The sequence below is a fragment of the Gymnoscopelus microlampas genome, assembly GCF_963454915.1.
Source record: "Gymnoscopelus microlampas genome assembly, chromosome: 11".
NCBI classification, from domain to species: domain Eukaryota; kingdom Metazoa; phylum Chordata; class Actinopteri; order Myctophiformes; family Myctophidae; genus Gymnoscopelus; species Gymnoscopelus microlampas.
In genome coordinates, this window is record NC_139948.1 from 1,885,589 (window position 1) to 1,907,074 (window position 21,486).

Below are 21,486 nucleotides of genomic sequence, written 5' to 3' on the forward strand. Positions count from 1 at the left end.
GAACCTCAGAGATCAAAGAAGATGACAACACAAGTGAAAACAAGTCTTCAGATCCCAGCAGCACTGTTCCTGCAGGTGAGACAGATAAAACCTGCATTAAATAATTCACTACTTGGATGTTCCAAAAGTTAAGAACACAATAAATCCAGAGAACATAACATACTGACTGCTTAATAAAACAACCTGTAATATCGGAATAATTTAGAATGATTTAAATATACTTTCAGTAATACATATTGCTATCATCAAATGCATGTAAATAAAGCAGCATTGAGATACTGTTGTATCTGGACCAGACACACGCATGCACGCACGCACGCACGTGCGCACACACACACACACACACACACACACACACACACACACACACACACACACACACACACACACACACACACACACACACACACACACACACACACACACACACACACACACACACACAGCACACACGTGACAGCTCATGTGTACTAGATTGATGACCCCTAGTAACATCTGGTTTGCATTACCGCCTAATCACACACACACACACACACACACACACACACACACACACACACACACACACACACACACACACACACACACACACACACACACACACACACACACACACACACACACACACACACATACAAGAGAAATACTGTAGCACACACTTATATAGATCTGTGCACATCCAACACACATCAATGCAGCCTATGCAAGTGCATAGACACACCTGTGGGGTCTGCATATATATACGGCGAAGGACAAAGAAACCGGCCCCTGTTACCCGGCCCCTTGCACCGGCCACACCATGTAACAGCAAGGCAGTATATTAACTCATGTACTCTGTACTCTGTTTGTATCTAATAAATCAACTTAATTGGGAACATTACTGGTCTGGACCTTTCAACTAGGTTTCACAGTACTTGTACAATATACAGCAATACTTACTGTAAATGTTTAACGTGTATATTTAATAATGCAAATGTTGTAGGTTCCATCGATGAAGATAGCAACAAGAGCAAGGATGAGGTAAGATAACTATTTTGGTGTCACAAGATCTTTAGGGGTATTTTGTGCTTCATATCTGATTTTATTAGTTGACTATTACAGTTCTCCATTTTTGTTAATGTTAAAGGTTGTCAAAGGAGAACAATCTGTGAAGAATTCTCAAGAAATCAGCCCAGAAAAACTGCTTTCCAGACTTAACCTCAAAGACAACTATCAAGTTAAGTTGTCAACTGCAGACTTTCTGAAAATAGGTCCTTCCATAAAAAAGCCTCATGAGATAACTGAGAAAGATCTAGCTCATGCATTCCTTCAGAAGTTGTTGATGCTAGACCATAGAGCCAGGTACATTCCAGTAACAGTAGACAATACAGAAGAAGACAATTTAAAAGACACTCCAGATTCTGACATGGTTGCTACAGAAGAAAGTTTATTTGATATTCTAAGCATGGCCAATGTAAACACTGATCAGAGTGTTAAACAATGTCATGTCCATCCAATGGATGTTCAGATGGCTGTGTTTCACTGCTCAGATAGCTTTCTCAGGCAGAATGTGATAACCAAATTATCACAGTGTCAATATGCCTTACCTTTGCTTGTGCCTGACCCATTCACAAGGGACATTCAGTGTCCTTTGTGGACATTTAGGCAAGTTAAAAAAACTTGGAAGGTAACTGATAAGTCAGGTGACATCACATGTAGGAACATGCCTATTTTCCAAGCTAAGACACATATGGTGTCATTTTTACGCCTTGGCTCAGTGTCATCATCTAAATCTCAGCTGATGAATACCTTAATTAATGACCGTCACAGCACGTTCTTTCATAGGAATTGTCCAGGTGCCACCAAATCTCACTGCCTGATAGATGGCATGGCAGAGATTGCCTGGTACTTCCCTGCTGGAAAACCAAATGATGCTTTCTCTGACTGTGTTGCCTTCTGTAATCTTCATGGAGATGCTCTATCACTTGAAAAACAGCGTGAAATACTGATCGATAAGGCTTCAGTCAATGTTGTCCTTTTACCTACTCTGGGAAGAGGTGACAAAAGTATGACAATGGTGGAAGACCTTTTTAAGGGTCCAAAACCTCTCATTTGTCTCCTTGCTGATAATGACTCTGATGCAAAACAGATAAAACTAGGAAAGTATACAGTGGGTGTGAAGGATAGAAGTCAGTCAGATGTGGCTGAAGAATTGAAAGGTATCATTAGAAACATATTGTCAACATCAAAAGCATCCTTCCAACTTGAAAGCATGGGAAATGCTTCTGGGATCAAAACAGATGAAGAAGTCCCTGAATGCCAAACAGGGAAATCTGCTGCTTTGAAGATTGTAGATTTGCTTGAAAGAACAGAGCTTTCAAAGATCAAAGACACATTTCTACCACGTCATGGGCACTTGTGGTATGAGTGGTGCAGAGTGAATAAAGAGCGGTACCGCCTCAGCGGAAACATTGAGAAGGACAAATGTGAAAAAGAAAAGAAGATGACACAAATAAGACAGGAACAATGTGACAAACCATCCAGTGAGCTGATGCAGATGTTTATTAAAAACATACAGTCTCCGAAATTGAATGAAAGACTCTACTTCTTAAAATGGATTGGATTCTTTCTTGATAACGTCTTCACAGATAAACTTTCTGAAATCAACCAGGCATATGATGCAAAGTGGTCTGAGGTCTTGGCTTTGAAAAAGAAGAAAGAGCAGGGCACATCACAGCTGCTGAAGGACAAGCAAAAGGAGTTGGGGGACATTTCAGATAAACTACAGTCAGCAACTGTTGGAGTTGAGCACATCTTGAGAGAAATAGGACAAATCTATGAAGCCCATGCATCTATTAGTAATATGAAGAACTTAGCAGGACAGCCAACGGAACTGATGGATGGAAATGCAGCTCATCTTCCTTTAATGCCTAATTACCCTAAGCTGGCTGCAGAGCTTATGATAGCAGGACAGCCAATGGAACTGATGGATGGAGATGCAGCTCATGTTCCTTTAACATGGATTACTAGTGTTCTAGATGAGGTCATCAAGACACTCGGAGACAAGAGAGTTTTTGTTTTGTCAGTTTTAGGCATCCAGAGCAGTGGAAAATCTACCATGCTGAATGCAATGTTTGGATTGCAGTTTGCGGTGAGTGCTGGCAGATGCACTAGAGGGGCCTTCATGCAGCTAGTGGAAGTGTCAGAGGAGATCCAGGAAGTCTACAAATTTGACTATGTCCTGGTTGTGGACACTGAAGGACTGCATGCTCCTGAGCTGGCAGGGCAGGACACTCGTCACCATGACAATGAATTGGCAACATTTGTCATTGGACTGGGAAACATGACTTTGATCAACATCTTAGGAGAGAATCCATCTGAGATGCAAGATGTTCTTCATATTGCTGTTCAGGCCTTCATGAGAATGAAGAAAGTTAAACTGTCTCCAAGTTGTCTGTTCGTTCACCAGAATGTTGCAGCTATTGAAGCTGGTGACAAAAACAAGGTGGGAAAGAGACGTCTACAAGAACAACTTGATGAGATGACCAAGCTAGCCGCCAAAGAGGAAGGGGTCATTGCCGAGTTCTTCAGTGATGTCATTGCATTTGATGTAGAAACAGATGTGAAATACATTTCTCAGCTCTGGGAAGGCAATCCACCCATGGCCCCTCCAAACCCAGGTTATAGTGAGAGCATCCAAGAGCTGAAGAACACAATCCTCTCAAAAGCATCTAAGTCTAATGGATTGACACTTTCAGAATTCAAAAGCACCATTAAAGACCTTTGGGATGCCCTGCTGAATGAAAACTTTGTTTTCAGTTTCAAGAACACACAAGAAATTGCATTGTACAGAAAACTTGAAGAAGAATATGGGAAATGGACCTGGGAATTAAGGCAAGCAATGTTGACAACTGAAAACCAACTTTTCAACAGAATTGAAAATGAAAGACTTGACAAAATTGAGCAGAATGGTCTTGTTGAAGAAATTAATAAGACTCGTAAAGAAGTGGACAAAAAAATTAAAAAGCATTTTGATGATAACAGGGTTAAAGATACACTGTTTCAATGGAAAGGACGATTTGAAATCAACATTGAGAACTTCCACAAAGACCTGGTGAAAGGAGCGAAACACAAGCTTGAGAAAATTATTCAGCAGAGAGCTGCTCGAAAAATGCTGGATGACAAGAGGACAGAGTATGAGAACAAGCTCATAAAGAAGAGCCAAGAGCTTGCCCACAAATTAAAAGACAAGGCAAAGGATGAAAATGAACTAAAAAAGGAATTCAACACTGTTTGGAAACAGTGGGTTACTGACTTCACTGTGGAAAATACTCCCATAAAGGAGATCAACATTCAAGAGGATGTGGTTTCTGTCCTTAATCTGAAATTAGACATCCCGAGGGTTGATATAAATAGCTGCAAAAAACGAAACAAGAAAATATCACAAATTAAGGAATTTTCTGACTATGTAAACATAAGAAAGAATGCACTAAAACGATTTGGCAACAGCATAGGGATTGGTTCAAAATTTTCATATGAATATGGTCAAATGATAAAAACACTCATTAATGCTGTTGATGACGAATCCATTGCCTTAATTAAGGCCAAACCTGTTAAAATGACAGGCTATGATATCAGCTACATGCATGAAGTAGCAGATATGGTCAAAAACAAAGTGAAAAATTTCACATTTGGAACTGATGAATATGTCCTGAAAACTGAGTTCACAGTAGATCTTTTACTTCATGTATTTGCAATTGCAGAGTGCCTGCTTTTAGAGTCTCACAAAGAATTCAAGAAGAATAACGATGCACTCATTTATTTGGAAAACAAAAAGGAACAATACTTCAACATGTTCAAAAGCTCTTGTGAAGGTAACTCCTCTGCTGCCGTGCTCGGTGAACTGCTTTGCAGTGAAATTAAGAAGTCTGCAATTCATGCTGTCTATGACAAGACTGCAATTCAATTGGCTGATGAGCTGAAATGTAGTCGCCCCGCCTTCAGTGGAAATAGGCTGAACTTAGAAAAACATGTTTTAACATCACTAGCAAAGGAAGAGAACTTTGGCAGATACAAGAACTACATCAACCATCCACGGAGAGAAGTAGAGCAATTCATTAAAACAACTGTTAAGGAATACATTTCCACCAATGAGGACAAGGTACGCAGCATCATGAAGAATAATGTGGAGGATATATTCAGGCTTCTGAATCAAGCAGTGCATGAGGCAACAGAAAAAGTCAAAACTCAGAGTCAACTCAAAGACACCAAAAACTGGTTGAGGGAGTTTTCCATTCTGTTAAATTATGACCTAAGATTTTCCACCAACTGCTATGATCCTTTCATTGATATAGACGACTTTGACTTTCTTACAGAGGAGATTAAGAAAGGCTTTGATTCCATGAAGGATGATTTGAACAACCTCCCAATCAATGTGGTGGATGTCCGTGTCAAGCCAGAGGAAAATCTTATTGACCAATTTTGCAAGTGTTGCTGGGTACAGTGTCCATTCTGTAGTGCCACTTGTACCAACACCCTTGAGGATCACACTCCAGATGATCACAACGTTCCTTTTCATCGCCCATGTGGAATTGATGGATGGCACAATAAACATACTAAGGCACTAAGCATTACTTTCTGCACAACAAACGTTGCAAGTGATCTAGAGTTCTTTCCTCCACCAGATTCAGAGAAGAGCATTCCATACAAAGAGTATCGAAATGGTGGTCCAAAGTATGCCAACTGGAGAATTACCCATGATGAATCAAAACTGACTTACTGGAAATGGTTTGTCTGTACATTTCAAAAGCAACTGGAGGATTATCATGAATTAAAATTTGAGGCCGGTGGAGAAATTCCTAACGAATGGAGAGAGTATACAACAGAGGAAGCTATCCAAAGCTTAGAGAACATGTAGTCTGTGAACGGCCCACAAACAACTACATCACTCTTTTAGAAAACTCTAACTGCAACTTATAAATGAATGCGGCCGACTGCCTGATTCAAAAGTTTAGTTTAATTCATGAAAAGTGAACAAATTCACTGACACGGTTGAAAGAATCATAGAGCATCTATATATCCTTATCTATCTAACATTTGTCATTATGTTTATTTTGCTTGATTTTTCTTTTCTTTTTTTTTGACAGTCGTAATATTTCCTTAACAAAATAAGAAGTTGAACTTGAAAGAATATGTCACATCTTCATGTGAGAAGATTTCATTTGAAGTAAGAATGGAGAATCAATTGTTTACTTTTTAACATCACAAATTGTTGATGAAAGACATTGAGACAATTTAAAACATGTATTTACATTGTATAAGTGATACAAAGTTGCTATATTGTTCACGTTGTTTGGACTATTATGCTGTCATTTTCATGGATTAATCTTCAATAAACCTTTGTGTAATTGCCAAAACTGTCTCTTCTCTGCATAACATAGTAATAGCAGATTATATTTACTAGTGGATGCATATCAAGCTGTTCTTCAATATCTTATTTTCGTTTTTTTTTGTTTACAAAAGTCTGAAAAGGGTTGCATACATCTTAAATATCCCATTGGACAATAACACATGTGCATACAGTAGCATAATCCTATCCATTGGTTAGTGTAATTTAAGTAAGTCTATAAGTCTCCTCTAACTCCGATGTAACTGATGATGATGTCATGATGACATCATGTATGAGAAATTGAACATATCTCCATCCAGCTTCACAACAATGTAACAGAAACAAATACATATCTATATGTATCTAGTTGTTAGAGATATACTAGCAGATATACAAACTCACAATGCGCTGCAGTGCGTGAGTGCGACATGTTATGAGCTTGTAAATCCACTATTTTCACTGCATGATGACACCCAACTAAGTAGAGTTTGTCCACATTCACCTTCCCTTCAGAGCCTCGGCAAATGGTTGTGTTCCATTTCTCATCACCCCTGCAACCATCAGGCCTGATTTATACATCGATATGATAATAGCAGATCTACAAACTCACAACACATCACAGCACTTCACATTGTGAGCTTATAGATCTGCTATATTCAACCAGGTATAAATCAGGTTTCAGTCATTGAGTTGCACACAAGCTCACAAGCCGAGTTCAATCCTCTACCTGAATGAAGATTTATGGCATGTAAGAACATTTTGTTTGCAGCATAGCAGCAGATATTCTTCCTGGGATCCACAAACAACTTTTCATTGTGACAGTGTTACAACAACTTACATCATAACACATGACATACAAGACATCATATTGCATAACATTATACAAATAAATATCCCTACAGTACAATAATCCAAACATATGAGTGCATAACAATCCAGTATGTATACATATTTTTCATACACTCCTAATACCACAAATTATGCATAACATTATAATACAGTAAACTTGATTAATAAAATCCTTGTCAAAAGATACTCTTTTAATAAATAATACATTTGAACTTAATTTGTTTTCTTTTGTGATACAGTATGTCTGGGGAGCAGATTCATGCATAGCTCATACATGTTTGTTTAATTGAGTTTGATCTTGCTTTTGGTAATGTGAAATTTCATCCTAGCATGTCTAGGGTTAGGGTTAGGGCCAAGTAATCATGTTTATCTGAAAACAAATATTATATATTACGTATATAAGATAGGAGATTTCCTAACAGAGATACTGCTTATGAATTCAAGTAATGAATAAAGTTCTGATCTGTTTTAACAAAATAGCCAAGATAGGCAATTAGGCATAACAACATTAGTATTCACAATGACATGCTAAACCTCTACTCTGTTTTGTACCATTTGTATATGATTTGTGTTATCCATTGAATTAAGCACTATACTAGCCCATACTGCTGATAAATAATCAAGATTATTATTTTTAGCAATAGTTTTGTGTCAGAAATTGTGCACAGTTCAGAGACATAACATTCTCCATCCTAGAACTATCGTCATGTTTCTCTTTACAGTTTGATTCGTTTTTCTGCCCTGCACCTTGTTTCCTTTTCCTCTTCCTGAAACAACAATAAATGGAGCTTGTGCAAAACAATATTTTTCTTTACACCTGTAAACCTATTGATGTGACAATAAAGTTGATTCTAATTCTGACACTATATGCGTACAGTATAATACTGACTGTACACACACTCTTCTTCCTGTGAAATTACACATTGCCCATAAAAACTTTTGCTTAAGCAAAATCCTTTTTGAAGAGACGTCAACATTCTCCATTGGAGAGAGTGAATTATTATTGAATATGCACGTAGTTGCATGTACAGTAGGTTTAGCTGTCAACGTCATGTGAAATCAGATCATTCAGTGTCAGCTGATCTCCAGCTCTCAGGGTCTCATTCTTCACTTCAAGTTCCTGAAAAACACACATAGAGATGAAGGAACATCATGAACACAGTAATCTCTCAAGAACAGATTCTTCGCTGCGTGAAAAACAGTAGAGGTCACTGTTTTTCTTTTTTATTTGACGATGGGTTCCCAGATTGTTAACACAGTAGAGATGGAGGAAGAGGAACACAGCTGGACTGTCTAGATCACACATGATGAAAGGAAGTGATTGCATAATGGTTTAGGAGCATCTATGAATGTAAAAAATATTTATTTCAGATAATAGTTTACTTACAATCAACATTATTATTATAAGTTAAGTATGTATAAAGATCACTATTTCACTTCAGCCAAAGGAGACATAGACATTCAGTGCAGTAGTCAATATTCCCAAAAGCAGTCACTTGTCAATACGGACCCACATTGTGATTTGTGCAGCTTCATGCATAAACTGCACAAATGGTAACTTATTATTGATAGCTGCAATTTGGACATGGAAGCCATGCAGTTTGTTTTGTTGCCCCCAGTGTAAAGTCAATTGGCCCTGTGACATTAAACCTCTGAGTCCTTCTTTGTTCCCCATTTCCATTAACAATCAGAGTTACAAGAAATGGAAAACTTCTACAACACTAAGGGGCTGATATATACTGTCACCTTCTGGCGGAACAGTTAAACTGCAGTGCCTCCAGTAATAGGCACTGCACTGAGTTTACTCCCACACCCTGTGAGGTGGGTTCCCACAGCCCTGCAGGGCCCTGCATCACAGCAATGCAAATCAATACATATACATTAGGCTACATACCCAAAACACTGTACATTATGATACATATGGTACATTTACAACACTGACTTTGATTATATTGCAGGTGTAAAGTTAAAAGTTAAAAGTTAGTTGCGTGCGTGCGTGCGTGCGTGCGTTTAGAATAAAATTAAAAAAATCTGAAATGTTTTAGTTTTCGGATAGTTTTAGTTGACTAAATAACATATGATTCTAGTCACCTAAATCTACAGTTGATTTAGTCCACTAAAATGTATTTCAGGAGGCCTTGATGGCGTCCTAATGCCTGATTTATACTTAGCTGAGGATTTTAATTTTGTAAACAGCAACGTATAGTCATCTCCAGGGCGCATGCACCGGACAGTCATATAAACAGTGAAATTGAAAATGTCTTCAAATCACATAGCCTACAGTTTGGTGTTATTTTGTGTAGTTTGACCAGTTTATTCCCACATAATCTCGCAAACAATGTAGTGTGCTAAGTGCATGTTCCACAGTGTGCCAGAAATATGCATGACTGGGCCACGGGGGAATGCATTCACATGGATAAAGGGGGGACTCGAAAGTCCGTAGGTACATGCTGCCACGCCAGGTAAAGTGTCAGACATCCGTGGGGTTGTATACAATATTGCTTTAATATTATTGCATTAACGGGGTGCCATTGCATTAACGGTCGGTTGCAGCCGTTATATTTATGAACACACGGTCCGTCCATTGGTACGCTGTGATTTACAGTGTACACCTGCTTGATAAATTGCACATGAGCCCCGTCTGTAAGATGATTCCTGGGCTCGAATGTAAGCTGGTTTCTACGTTCCATTGATAAATGAGGGCCATCGTGTATAGCAGTAATAGCAACAGTTACCTTTAGCAACAGAAATAACATCAACTTAACATTAAAGAGAAAATATGCAGAAATTAGGCATGACCAGGGCAGGAAATTCAGGGAGGCCACGAAGGCCATGGCAGTCGTTGCTCCTCAGTTTCGCCTTTTGCCCCTCAAAAAAATGGCAGGCCCTAAGGCCCCAGTGGCCTTAATGCCCCAGCTGACTGTACCACTCTCCTCTCTTTCTTTCCAGTGTCTTTTGTTGAGATTCTGAATTCTTAACTCCCCTGAGTCCCCATCTTTAAACGAATCCAGTAACTTTGATTGGGGCAGGGCTGAGCATGGATCAGATTGTAATTAAATACCATCATTTATTTATTTCACTGCAGATAGTCTACATATTACATTTAAAATCATTCTTAACCCTTAAATTGTATTAATTCTGTCAATGGACTACAATCTTGTTTTATTTGATGGCCTTCCTGGCCTGGCATTTGGCTTTTGTGAAAAAAATTGACAACACCAAAGGCCAAGTGGCCTTGCCCCTAAAATGACAAAATTCCAATACCTTGAATAAGAAAAAATAATTAAACTTACATTATTATGCAGTACATTGTTGGGGATGTAATACCCTTTACTACAAACATGGGTTCTATAAATTAAATGGATTAATAATTATAGTTCAGTTACCTGTGAATTGTATTATGTAGCGCAGCAGCAGTCTGACAACCGGACGTGTTTCGGCTACTCAGGCCTCCATCAGCGTTTTTCATTCCTATGTTAATTCATGCTGTTGACACTCGGCAGCTTTTGTATGCTTTGAGGTGTGAATGGTTTGTTTTTGATCGATAACGCCAGGTAGACGCACTCTCACTGGTACGCACGTGCTCCTGCTCAAAAGAATGAGCACTGCACCACTGCTTATAATCACTTTATAATGAATTATAACAGTGATTATAATACATTATAATGTTATTATAACTATGGAAAAGTATTACAACAATGGCAAATGGCAATTATAATACACCAATTCTAAAACAAATGTCTATGAGTGTCCAGCAATGATGAAACATTATGATACTTGACCTTACAAGTCATTATAAAATCACCCATAGGTGGTGCAAGCCCAGGATTTCTGGGACTGTTCCAGAGGCGAGGGGGTTCCATTCCATTCATTTTCAAACATAAATATCAAACAGTCTACATTTCCTAAAAGGAAATGTGTGCATTTAATACAGTCTGACCATTAGCAGGGCTAAAACATAAATCCACCGGCCATAAAATGGGCGGGGGGGGGTTATCAAAAGCAGAGGCATGGACCCCCATTCTCTTTTTTTTTAAAATTTTTATCCCACGATTTTTGTAATCCATTTTTTTCACCCAGTGCCAACTTCCTAAGTGATCCTGGGCGCTACACCAGCCCTACACCAGCGCTACACCAGTCCCCCACAGCCAGGGAGGCCAGGGCTGAGCTCATGCTTCCTTCAGTGCATGAGAGCCAACTGACCTTCTTGTCACCTGACAGGGGAGAGTTTCCCTGGTTGGACGTAGCGCGTGGAAGGAACGCGTTATTCCAACCAGTTCCCTTCCCCTCCATCAGGCGCCCCGGCTGTCATGGGGGAGGCGGTATAGCAACCAGGATTACTACATGTTTTTGTGAGGGTATTAACTACTAGGAGACACAGGAGAACATGCAAACTCCCGGACCCCCATTCTCAAACACCGTGGTATGGACCCCCACTCTCGCCATTACCCCCAGAAAATCCAACCCTATCCACTTGTACTGAGAGCCATAACTCCACTCTTAATCCAATAGAAGATGTCGAGTGAGAGTCTCACTTACGTTATTCTACATAGTTAAGGGTATGCCAACTCATGGCGACATCTGCCATTGTCACAGAGGTGTAACCCATAGATATATAGATACCATACTGGCTGCTTCTGTTTATAGGGGCGATGCGTCAACGTGGCCGCCATATTGGTCTGTCAGCGCTTCGTAATGCATGTATGTCCCATGGATGTCTATTGAAGCAGCATGTCAATTTAAATCATGATGAATTTTACATTGTCAAATTGCTTGGTTTGTTACAAATGCCAGACATGTAAAGTTACTGTATATTATGATACAGGATACATACCAAAACATCTTATTTTAAATGTAGTAATGTTATAAAAGAAAAAGAGTACAAGTTTTGGTCTCCAGGTTATGCAACTCAAGCCAGAGCACAATGTGTGGCTAATCCTAAGAAAGTTCAATCAAAGAGGAAGTGCAATCTCATTCAGCAGTTGTGTTGCTGTGTGTGTGTGTGTGTGTGTGTGTGTGTGTGTGTGTGTGTGTGTGTGTGTGTGTGTGTGTGTGTGCGTGCGTGCTTTTTACTCCACTACAATGACTTGAACACTTTAGTTTATAGAGCTGTATATGGGGTTGAAGTGCGTGGTTAATGAATGTTTTTTAATAATAATCTAAATCTGTAAAGTAACTAGTAACTAAAGCTTTCCAGTAATTGTAGTGGAGTAAAAAGTGCCAGTACTTTTTCCACCACTGTGTAGGCCTTTCACTGCTGTGGACAGCTAACGAAGATTTAGTCTCGGTATAGGGGAGGGGTTACCAGAGACCAGAAGCTCCACTTTTTCCAGGAAGGGAGTGTGTGTGTGTTTAGAGTTTGAGACGGACCAGCGAGAGTGTGAAGAGAGAGAGACAGAGTGTGTGAGCCAGAGGTCGAGGAAGACAGACGATCAGCAGTAGCAAGAGCTTCTTCTTCTCCTCCACCTCAACCTCCATCAACCCCAACCAGAAGGTCTCCGGTATGGTCTCCGGCATCAGCAAGTGAGTTTTTCCTCCCCCTAAGGAGTGAGTGAGAGTGTGTGTGTGTGTGTGTGTGTGTGTGTGTGTGTGTGTGTGTGTGTGTGTGTGTGTGTGTGTGTGTGTGTGTGTGTGTGTGTGTGTGTGTGTGTGTGTGTGTGCGTGCGTGCGTGCGTGCGTGCGTGCGTGCGTGCGTGCGTGCGTGCGTGCGTGCGTGCGTGCGTGCGTGCGTGCGTGCGTGCGTGCGTGCGCGCATAATAATAATAATAATAATAATAATAATAATAATAATAATGATAATACATCAGACTTATATAGCGCTTTTCTCGTACCCAAAGTCGCTTTACTAAACAGCTTAAAAACTATTGTATTAGGAGCCCAAAAAAATGAAAAACGTTAAAAGGCTAAAAACAATAAGCTAAGACTAAGAAAGGAAAGCAAGTCTGAAAAGGTGTCATCATCTAAATCTCAGCTGATGAATACCTTAATTAATGACCGTCACAGCACGTTCTTTCATAGGAATTGTCCAGGTGCCACCAAATCTCACTGCCTGATAGATGGCATGGCAGAGATTGCCTGGTACTTCCCTGCTGGAAAACCAAATGATGCTTTCTCTGACTGTGTTGCCTTCTGTAATCTTCATGGAGATGCTCTATCACTTGAAAAACAGCGTGAAATACTGATCGATAAGGCTTCAGTCAATGTTGTCCTTTTACCTACTCTGGGAAGAGGTGACAAAAGTATGACAATGGTGGAAGACCTTTTTAAGGGTCCAAAACCTCTCATTTGTCTCCTTGCTGATAATGACTCTGATGCAAAACAGATAAAACTAGGAAAGTATACAGTGGGTGTGAAGGATAGAAGTCAGTCAGATGTGGCTGAAGAATTGAAAGGTATCATTAGAAACATATTGTCAACATCAAAAGCATCCTTCCAACTTGAAAGCATGGGAAATGCTTCTGGGATCAAAACAGATGAAGAAGTCCCTGAATGCCAAACAGGGAAATCTGCTGCTTTGAAGATTGTAGATTTGCTTGAAAGAACAGAGCTTTCAAAGATCAAAGACACATTTCTACCACGTCATGGGCACTTGTGGTATGAGTGGTGCAGAGTGAATAAAGAGCGGTACCGCCTCAGCGGAAACATTGAGAAGGACAAATGTGAAAAAGAAAAGAAGATGACACAAATAAGACAGGAACAATGTGACAAACCATCCAGTGAGCTGATGCAGATGTTTATTAAAAACATACAGTCTCCGAAATTGAATGAAAGACTCTACTTCTTAAAATGGATTGGATTCTTTCTTGATAACGTCTTCACAGATAAACTTTCTGAAATCAACCAGGCATATGATGCAAAGTGGTCTGAGGTCTTGGCTTTGAAAAAGAAGAAAGAGCAGGGCACATCACAGCTGCTGAAGGACAAGCAAAAGGAGTTGGGGGACATTTCAGATAAACTACAGTCAGCAACTGTTGGAGTTGAGCACATCTTGAGAGAAATAGGACAAATCTATGAAGCCCATGCATCTATTAGTAATATGAAGAACTTAGCAGGACAGCCAACGGAACTGATGGATGGAAATGCAGCTCATCTTCCTTTAATGCCTAATTACCCTAAGCTGGCTGCAGAGCTTATGATAGCAGGACAGCCAATGGAACTGATGGATGGAGATGCAGCTCATGTTCCTTTAACATGGATTACTAGTGTTCTAGATGAGGTCATCAAGACACTCGGAGACAAGAGAGTTTTTGTTTTGTCAGTTTTAGGCATCCAGAGCAGTGGAAAATCTACCATGCTGAATGCAATGTTTGGATTGCAGTTTGCGGTGAGTGCTGGCAGATGCACTAGAGGGGCCTTCATGCAGCTAGTGGAAGTGTCAGAGGAGATCCAGGAAGTCTACAAATTTGACTATGTCCTGGTTGTGGACACTGAAGGACTGCATGCTCCTGAGCTGGCAGGGCAGGACACTCGTCACCATGACAATGAATTGGCAACATTTGTCATTGGACTGGGAAACATGACTTTGATCAACATCTTAGGAGAGAATCCATCTGAGATGCAAGATGTTCTTCATATTGCTGTTCAGGCCTTCATGAGAATGAAGAAAGTTAAACTGTCTCCAAGTTGTCTGTTCGTTCACCAGAATGTTGCAGCTATTGAAGCTGGTGACAAAAACAAGGTGGGAAAGAGACGTCTACAAGAACAACTTGATGAGATGACCAAGCTAGCCGCCAAAGAGGAAGGGGTCATTGCCGAGTTCTTCAGTGATGTCATTGCATTTGATGTAGAAACAGATGTGAAATACATTTCTCAGCTCTGGGAAGGCAATCCACCCATGGCCCCTCCAAACCCAGGTTATAGTGAGAGCATCCAAGAGCTGAAGAACACAATCCTCTCAAAAGCATCTAAGTCTAATGGATTGACACTTTCAGAATTCAAAAGCACCATTAAAGACCTTTGGGATGCCCTGCTGAATGAAAACTTTGTTTTCAGTTTCAAGAACACACAAGAAATTGCATTGTACAGAAAACTTGAAGAAGAATATGGGAAATGGACCTGGGAATTAAGGCAAGCAATGTTGACAACTGAAAACCAACTTTTCAACAGAATTGAAAATGAAAGACTTGACAAAATTGAGCAGAATGGTCTTGTTGAAGAAATTAATAAGACTCGTAAAGAAGTGGACAAAAAAATTAAAAAGCATTTTGATGATAACAGGGTTAAAGATACACTGTTTCAATGGAAAGGACGATTTGAAATCAACATTGAGAACTTCCACAAAGACCTGGTGAAAGGAGCGAAACACAAGCTTGAGAAAATTATTCAGCAGAGAGCTGCTCGAAAAATGCTGGATGACAAGAGGACAGAGTATGAGAACAAGCTCATAAAGAAGAGCCAAGAGCTTGCCCACAAATTAAAAGACAAGGCAAAGGATGAAAATGAACTAAAAAAGGAATTCAACACTGTTTGGAAACAGTGGGTTACTGACTTCACTGTGGAAAATACTCCCATAAAGGAGATCAACATTCAAGAGGATGTGGTTTCTGTCCTTAATCTGAAATTAGACATCCCGAGGGTTGATATAAATAGCTGCAAAAAACGAAACAAGAAAATATCACAAATTAAGGAATTTTCTGACTATGTAAACATAAGAAAGAATGCACTAAAACGATTTGGCAACAGCATAGGGATTGGTTCAAAATTTTCATATGAATATGGTCAAATGATAAAAACACTCATTAATGCTGTTGATGACGAATCCATTGCCTTAATTAAGGCCAAACCTGTTAAAATGACAGGCTATGATATCAGCTACATGCATGAAGTAGCAGATATGGTCAAAAACAAAGTGAAAAATTTCACATTTGGAACTGATGAATATGTCCTGAAAACTGAGTTCACAGTAGATCTTTTACTTCATGTATTTGCAATTGCAGAGTGCCTGCTTTTAGAGTCTCACAAAGAATTCAAGAAGAATAACGATGCACTCATTTATTTGGAAAACAAAAAGGAACAATACTTCAACATGTTCAAAAGCTCTTGTGAAGGTAACTCCTCTGCTGCCGTGCTCGGTGAACTGCTTTGCAGTGAAATTAAGAAGTCTGCAATTCATGCTGTCTATGACAAGACTGCAATTCAATTGGCTGATGAGCTGAAATGTAGTCGCCCCGCCTTCAGTGGAAATAGGCTGAACTTAGAAAAACATGTTTTAACATCACTAGCAAAGGAAGAGAACTTTGGCAGATACAAGAACTACATCAACCATCCACGGAGAGAAGTAGAGCAATTCATTAAAACAACTGTTAAGGAATACATTTCCACCAATGAGGACAAGGTACGCAGCATCATGAAGAATAATGTGGAGGATATATTCAGGCTTCTGAATCAAGCAGTGCATGAGGCAACAGAAAAAGTCAAAACTCAGAGTCAACTCAAAGACACCAAAAACTGGTTGAGGGAGTTTTCCATTCTGTTAAATTATGACCTAAGATTTTCCACCAACTGCTATGATCCTTTCATTGATATAGACGACTTTGACTTTCTTACAGAGGAGATTAAGAAAGGCTTTGATTCCATGAAGGATGATTTGAACAACCTCCCAATCAATGTGGTGGATGTCCGTGTCAAGCCAGAGGAAAATCTTATTGACCAATTTTGCAAGTGTTGCTGGGTACAGTGTCCATTCTGTAGTGCCACTTGTACCAACACCCTTGAGGATCACACTCCAGATGATCACAACGTTCCTTTTCATCGCCCATGTGGAATTGATGGATGGCACAATAAACATACTAAGGCACTAAGCATTACTTTCTGCACAACAAACGTTGCAAGTGATCTAGAGTTCTTTCCTCCACCAGATTCAGAGAAGAGCATTCCATACAAAGAGTATCGAAATGGTGGTCCAAAGTATGCCAACTGGAGAATTACCCATGATGAATCAAAACTGACTTACTGGAAATGGTTTGTCTGTACATTTCAAAAGCAACTGGAGGATTATCATGAATTAAAATTTGAGGCCGGTGGAGAAATTCCTAACGAATGGAGAGAGTATACAACAGAGGAAGCTATCCAAAGCTTAGAGAACATGTAGTCTGTGAACGGCCCACAAACAACTACATCACTCTTTTAGAAAACTCTAACTGCAACTTATAAATGAATGCGGCCGACTGCCTGATTCAAAAGTTTAGTTTAATTCATGAAAAGTGAACAAATTCACTGACACGGTTGAAAGAATCATAGAGCATCTATATATCCTTATCTATCTAACATTTGTCATTATGTTTATTTTGCTTGATTTTTCTTTTCTTTTTTTTTGACAGTCGTAATATTTCCTTAACAAAATAAGAAGTTGAACTTGAAAGAATATGTCACATCTTCATGTGAGAAGATTTCATTTGAAGTAAGAATGGAGAATCAATTGTTTACTTTTTAACATCACAAATTGTTGATGAAAGACATTGAGACAATTTAAAACATGTATTTACATTGTATAAGTGATACAAAGTTGCTATATTGTTCACGTTGTTTGGACTATTATGCTGTCATTTTCATGGATTAATCTTCAATAAACCTTTGTGTAATTGCCAAAACTGTCTCTTCTCTGCATAACATAGTAATAGCAGATTATATTTACTAGTGGATGCATATCAAGCTGTTCTTCAATATCTTATTTTCGTTTTTTTTTGTTTACAAAAGTCTGAAAAGGGTTGCATACATCTTAAATATCCCATTGGACAATAACACATGTGCATACAGTAGCATAATCCTATCCATTGGTTAGTGTAATTTAAGTAAGTCTATAAGTCTCCTCTAACTCCGATGTAACTGATGATGATGTCATGATGACATCATGTATGAGAAATTGAACATATCTCCATCCAGCTTCACAACAATGTAACAGAAACAAATACATATCTATATGTATCTAGTTGTTAGAGATATACTAGCAGATATACAAACTCACAATGCGCTGCAGTGCGTGAGTGCGACATGTTATGAGCTTGTAAATCCACTATTTTCACTGCATGATGACACCCAACTAAGTAGAGTTTGTCCACATTCACCTTCCCTTCAGAGCCTCGGCAAATGGTTGTGTTCCATTTCTCATCACCCCTGCAACCATCAGGCCTGATTTATACATCGATATGATAATAGCAGATCTACAAACTCACAACACATCACAGCACTTCACATTGTGAGCTTATAGATCTGCTATATTCAACCAGGTATAAATCAGGTTTCAGTCATTGAGTTGCACACAAGCTCACAAGCCGAGTTCAATCCTCTACCTGAATGAAGATTTATGGCATGTAAGAACATTTTGTTTGCAGCATAGCAGCAGATATTCTTCCTGGGATCCACAAACAACTTTTCATTGTGACAGTGTTACAACAACTTACATCATAACACATGACATACAAGACATCATATTGCATAACATTATACAAATAAATATCCCTACAGTACAATAATCCAAACATATGAGTGCATAACAATCCAGTATGTATACATATTTTTCATACACTCCTAATACCACAAATTATGCATAACATTATAATACAGTAAACTTGATTAATAAAATCCTTGTCAAAAGATACTCTTTTAATAAATAATACATTTGAACTTAATTTGTTTTCTTTTGTGATACAGTATGTCTGGGGAGCAGATTCATGCATAGCTCATACATGTTTGTTTAATTGAGTTTGATCTTGCTTTTGGTAATGTGAAATTTCATCCTAGCATGTCTAGGGTTAGGGTTAGGGCCAAGTAATCATGTTTATCTGAAAACAAATATTATATATTACGTATATAAGATAGGAGATTTCCTAACAGAGATACTGCTTATGAATTCAAGTAATGAATAAAGTTCTGATCTGTTTTAACAAAATAGCCAAGATAGGCAATTAGGCATAACAACATTAGTATTCACAATGACATGCTAAACCTCTACTCTGTTTTGTACCATTTGTATATGATTTGTGTTATCCATTGAATTAAGCACTATACTAGCCCATACTGCTGATAAATAATCAAGATTATTATTTTTAGCAATAGTTTTGTGTCAGAAATTGTGCACAGTTCAGAGACATAACATTCTCCATCCTAGAACTATCGTCATGTTTCTCTTTACAGTTTGATTCGTTTTTCTGCCCTGCACCTTGTTTCCTTTTCCTCTTCCTGAAACAACAATAAATGGAGCTTGTGCAAAACAATATTTTTCTTTACACCTGTAAACCTATTGATGTGACAATAAAGTTGATTCTAATTCTGACACTATATGCGTACAGTATAATACTGACTGTACACACACTCTTCTTCCTGTGAAATTACACATTGCCCATAAAAACTTTTGCTTAAGCAAAATCCTTTTTGAAGAGACGTCAACATTCTCCATTGGAGAGAGTGAATTATTATTGAATATGCACGTAGTTGCATGTACAGTAGGTTTAGCTGTCAACGTCATGTGAAATCAGATCATTCAGTGTCAGCTGATCTCCAGCTCTCAGGGTCTCATTCTTCACTTCAAGTTCCTGAAAAACACACATAGAGATGAAGGAACATCATGAACACAGTAATCTCTCAAGAACAGATTCTTCGCTGCGTGAAAAACAGTAGAGGTCACTGTTTTTCTTTTTTATTTGACGATGGGTTCCCAGATTGTTAACACAGTAGAGATGGAGGAAGAGGAACACAGCTGGACTGTCTAGATCACACATGATGAAAGGAAGTGATTGCATAATGGTTTAGGAGCATCTATGAATGTAAAAAATATTTATTTCAGATAATAGTTTACTTACAATCAACATTATTATTATAAGTTAAGTATGTATAAAGATCACTATTTCACTTCAGCCAAAGGAGACATAGACATTCAGTGCAGTAGTCAATATTCCCAAAAGCAGTCACTTGTCAATACGGACCCACATTGTGATTTGTGCAGCTTCATGCATAAACTGCACAAATGGTAACTTATTATTGATAGCTGCAATTTGGACATGGAAGCCATGCAGTTTGTTTTGTTGCCCCCAGTGTAAAGTCAATTGGCCCTGTGACATTAAACCTCTGAGTCCTTCTTTGTTCCCCATTTCCATTAACAATCAGAGTTACAAGAAATGGAAAACTTCTACAACACTAAGGGGCTGATATATACTGTCACCTTCTGGCGGAACAGTTAAACTGCAGTGCCTCCAGTAATAGGCACTGCACTGAGTTTACTCCCACACCCTGTGAGGTGGGTTCCCACAGCCCTGCAGGGCCCTGCATCACAGCAATGCAAATCAATACATATACATTAGGCTACATACCCAAAACACTGTACATTATGATACATATGGTACATTTACAACACTGACTTTGATTATATTGCAGGTGTAAAGTTAAAAGTTAAAAGTTAGTTGCGTGCGTGCGTGCGTGCGTGCGTTTAGAATAAAATTAAAAAAATCTGAAATGTTTTAGTTTTCGGATAGTTTTAGTTGACTAAATAACATATGATTCTAGTCACCTAAATCTACAGTTGATTTAGTCCACTAAAATGTATTTCAGGAGGCCTTGATGGCGTCCTAATGCCTGATTTATACTTAGCTGAGGATTTTAATTTTGTAAACAGCAACGTATAGTCATCTCCAGGGCGCATGCACCGGACAGTCATATAAACAGTGAAATTGAAAATGTCTTCAAATCACATAGCCTACAGTTTGGTGTTATTTTGTGTAGTTTGACCAGTTTATTCCCACATAATCTCGCAAACAATGTAGTGTGCTAAGTGCATGTTCCACAGTGTGCCAGAAATATGCATGACTGGGCCACGGGGGAATGCATTCACATGGATAAAGGGGGGACTCGAAAGTCCGTAGGTACATGCTGCCACGCCAGGTAAAGTGTCAGACATCCGTGGGGTTGTATACAATATTGCTTTAATATTATTGCATTAACGGGGTGCCATTGCATTAACGGTCGGTTGCAGCCGTTATATTTATGAACACACGGTCCGTCCATTGGTACGCTGTGATTTACAGTGTACACCTGCTTGATAAATTGCACATGAGCCCCGTCTGTAAGATGATTCCTGGGCTCGAATGTAAGCTGGTTTCTACGTTCCATTGATAAATGAGGGCCATCGTGTATAGCAGTAATAGCAACAGTTACCTTTAGCAACAGAAATAACATCAACTTAACATTAAAGAGAAAATATGCAGAAATTAGGCATGACCAGGGCAGGAAATTCAGGGAGGCCACGAAGGCCATGGCAGTCGTTGCTCCTCAGTTTCGCC

At 39.0% G+C, this 21,486-nt stretch overlaps 4 protein-coding genes across 4 annotated transcripts in view; all 4 read left to right on the forward strand.

Moving 5' to 3' along the window:
* Positions 1-21,486, forward strand: part of rgs9a (regulator of G protein signaling 9a) — a 514,629-nt gene that overhangs the window by 190,289 nt on the left and 302,854 nt on the right. The gene's annotated exons all lie outside the window — the stretch shown is intronic.
* LOC311056403 (interferon-induced very large GTPase 1-like) overlaps positions 1-21,486 on the forward strand; it is a 59,419-nt gene that overhangs the window by 1,428 nt on the left and 36,505 nt on the right. The window lies entirely within an intron of this gene.
* LOC311055779 (interferon-induced very large GTPase 1-like) lies at positions 1,209-16,167 on the forward strand (the record flags this gene model as incomplete). Its single annotated transcript, XM_084072046.1, has 4 exons — positions 1,209-4,381; positions 4,817-5,476; positions 13,119-15,791; positions 16,153-16,167. Exons 1-4 carry the CDS (start codon positions 1,322-1,324, stop codon positions 16,165-16,167), a joined length of 6,408 nt encoding a protein of 2,135 aa, XP_083928172.1. The 5' UTR covers positions 1,209-1,321.
* LOC311055780 (interferon-induced very large GTPase 1-like) lies at positions 16,242-17,519 on the forward strand (the record flags this gene model as incomplete). Its single annotated transcript, XM_084072047.1, has 1 exon — positions 16,242-17,519. The coding sequence occupies one exon, from the start codon at positions 16,242-16,244 to the stop codon at positions 17,304-17,306; it is 1,065 nt and encodes a 354-aa protein (XP_083928173.1). The 3' UTR covers positions 17,307-17,519.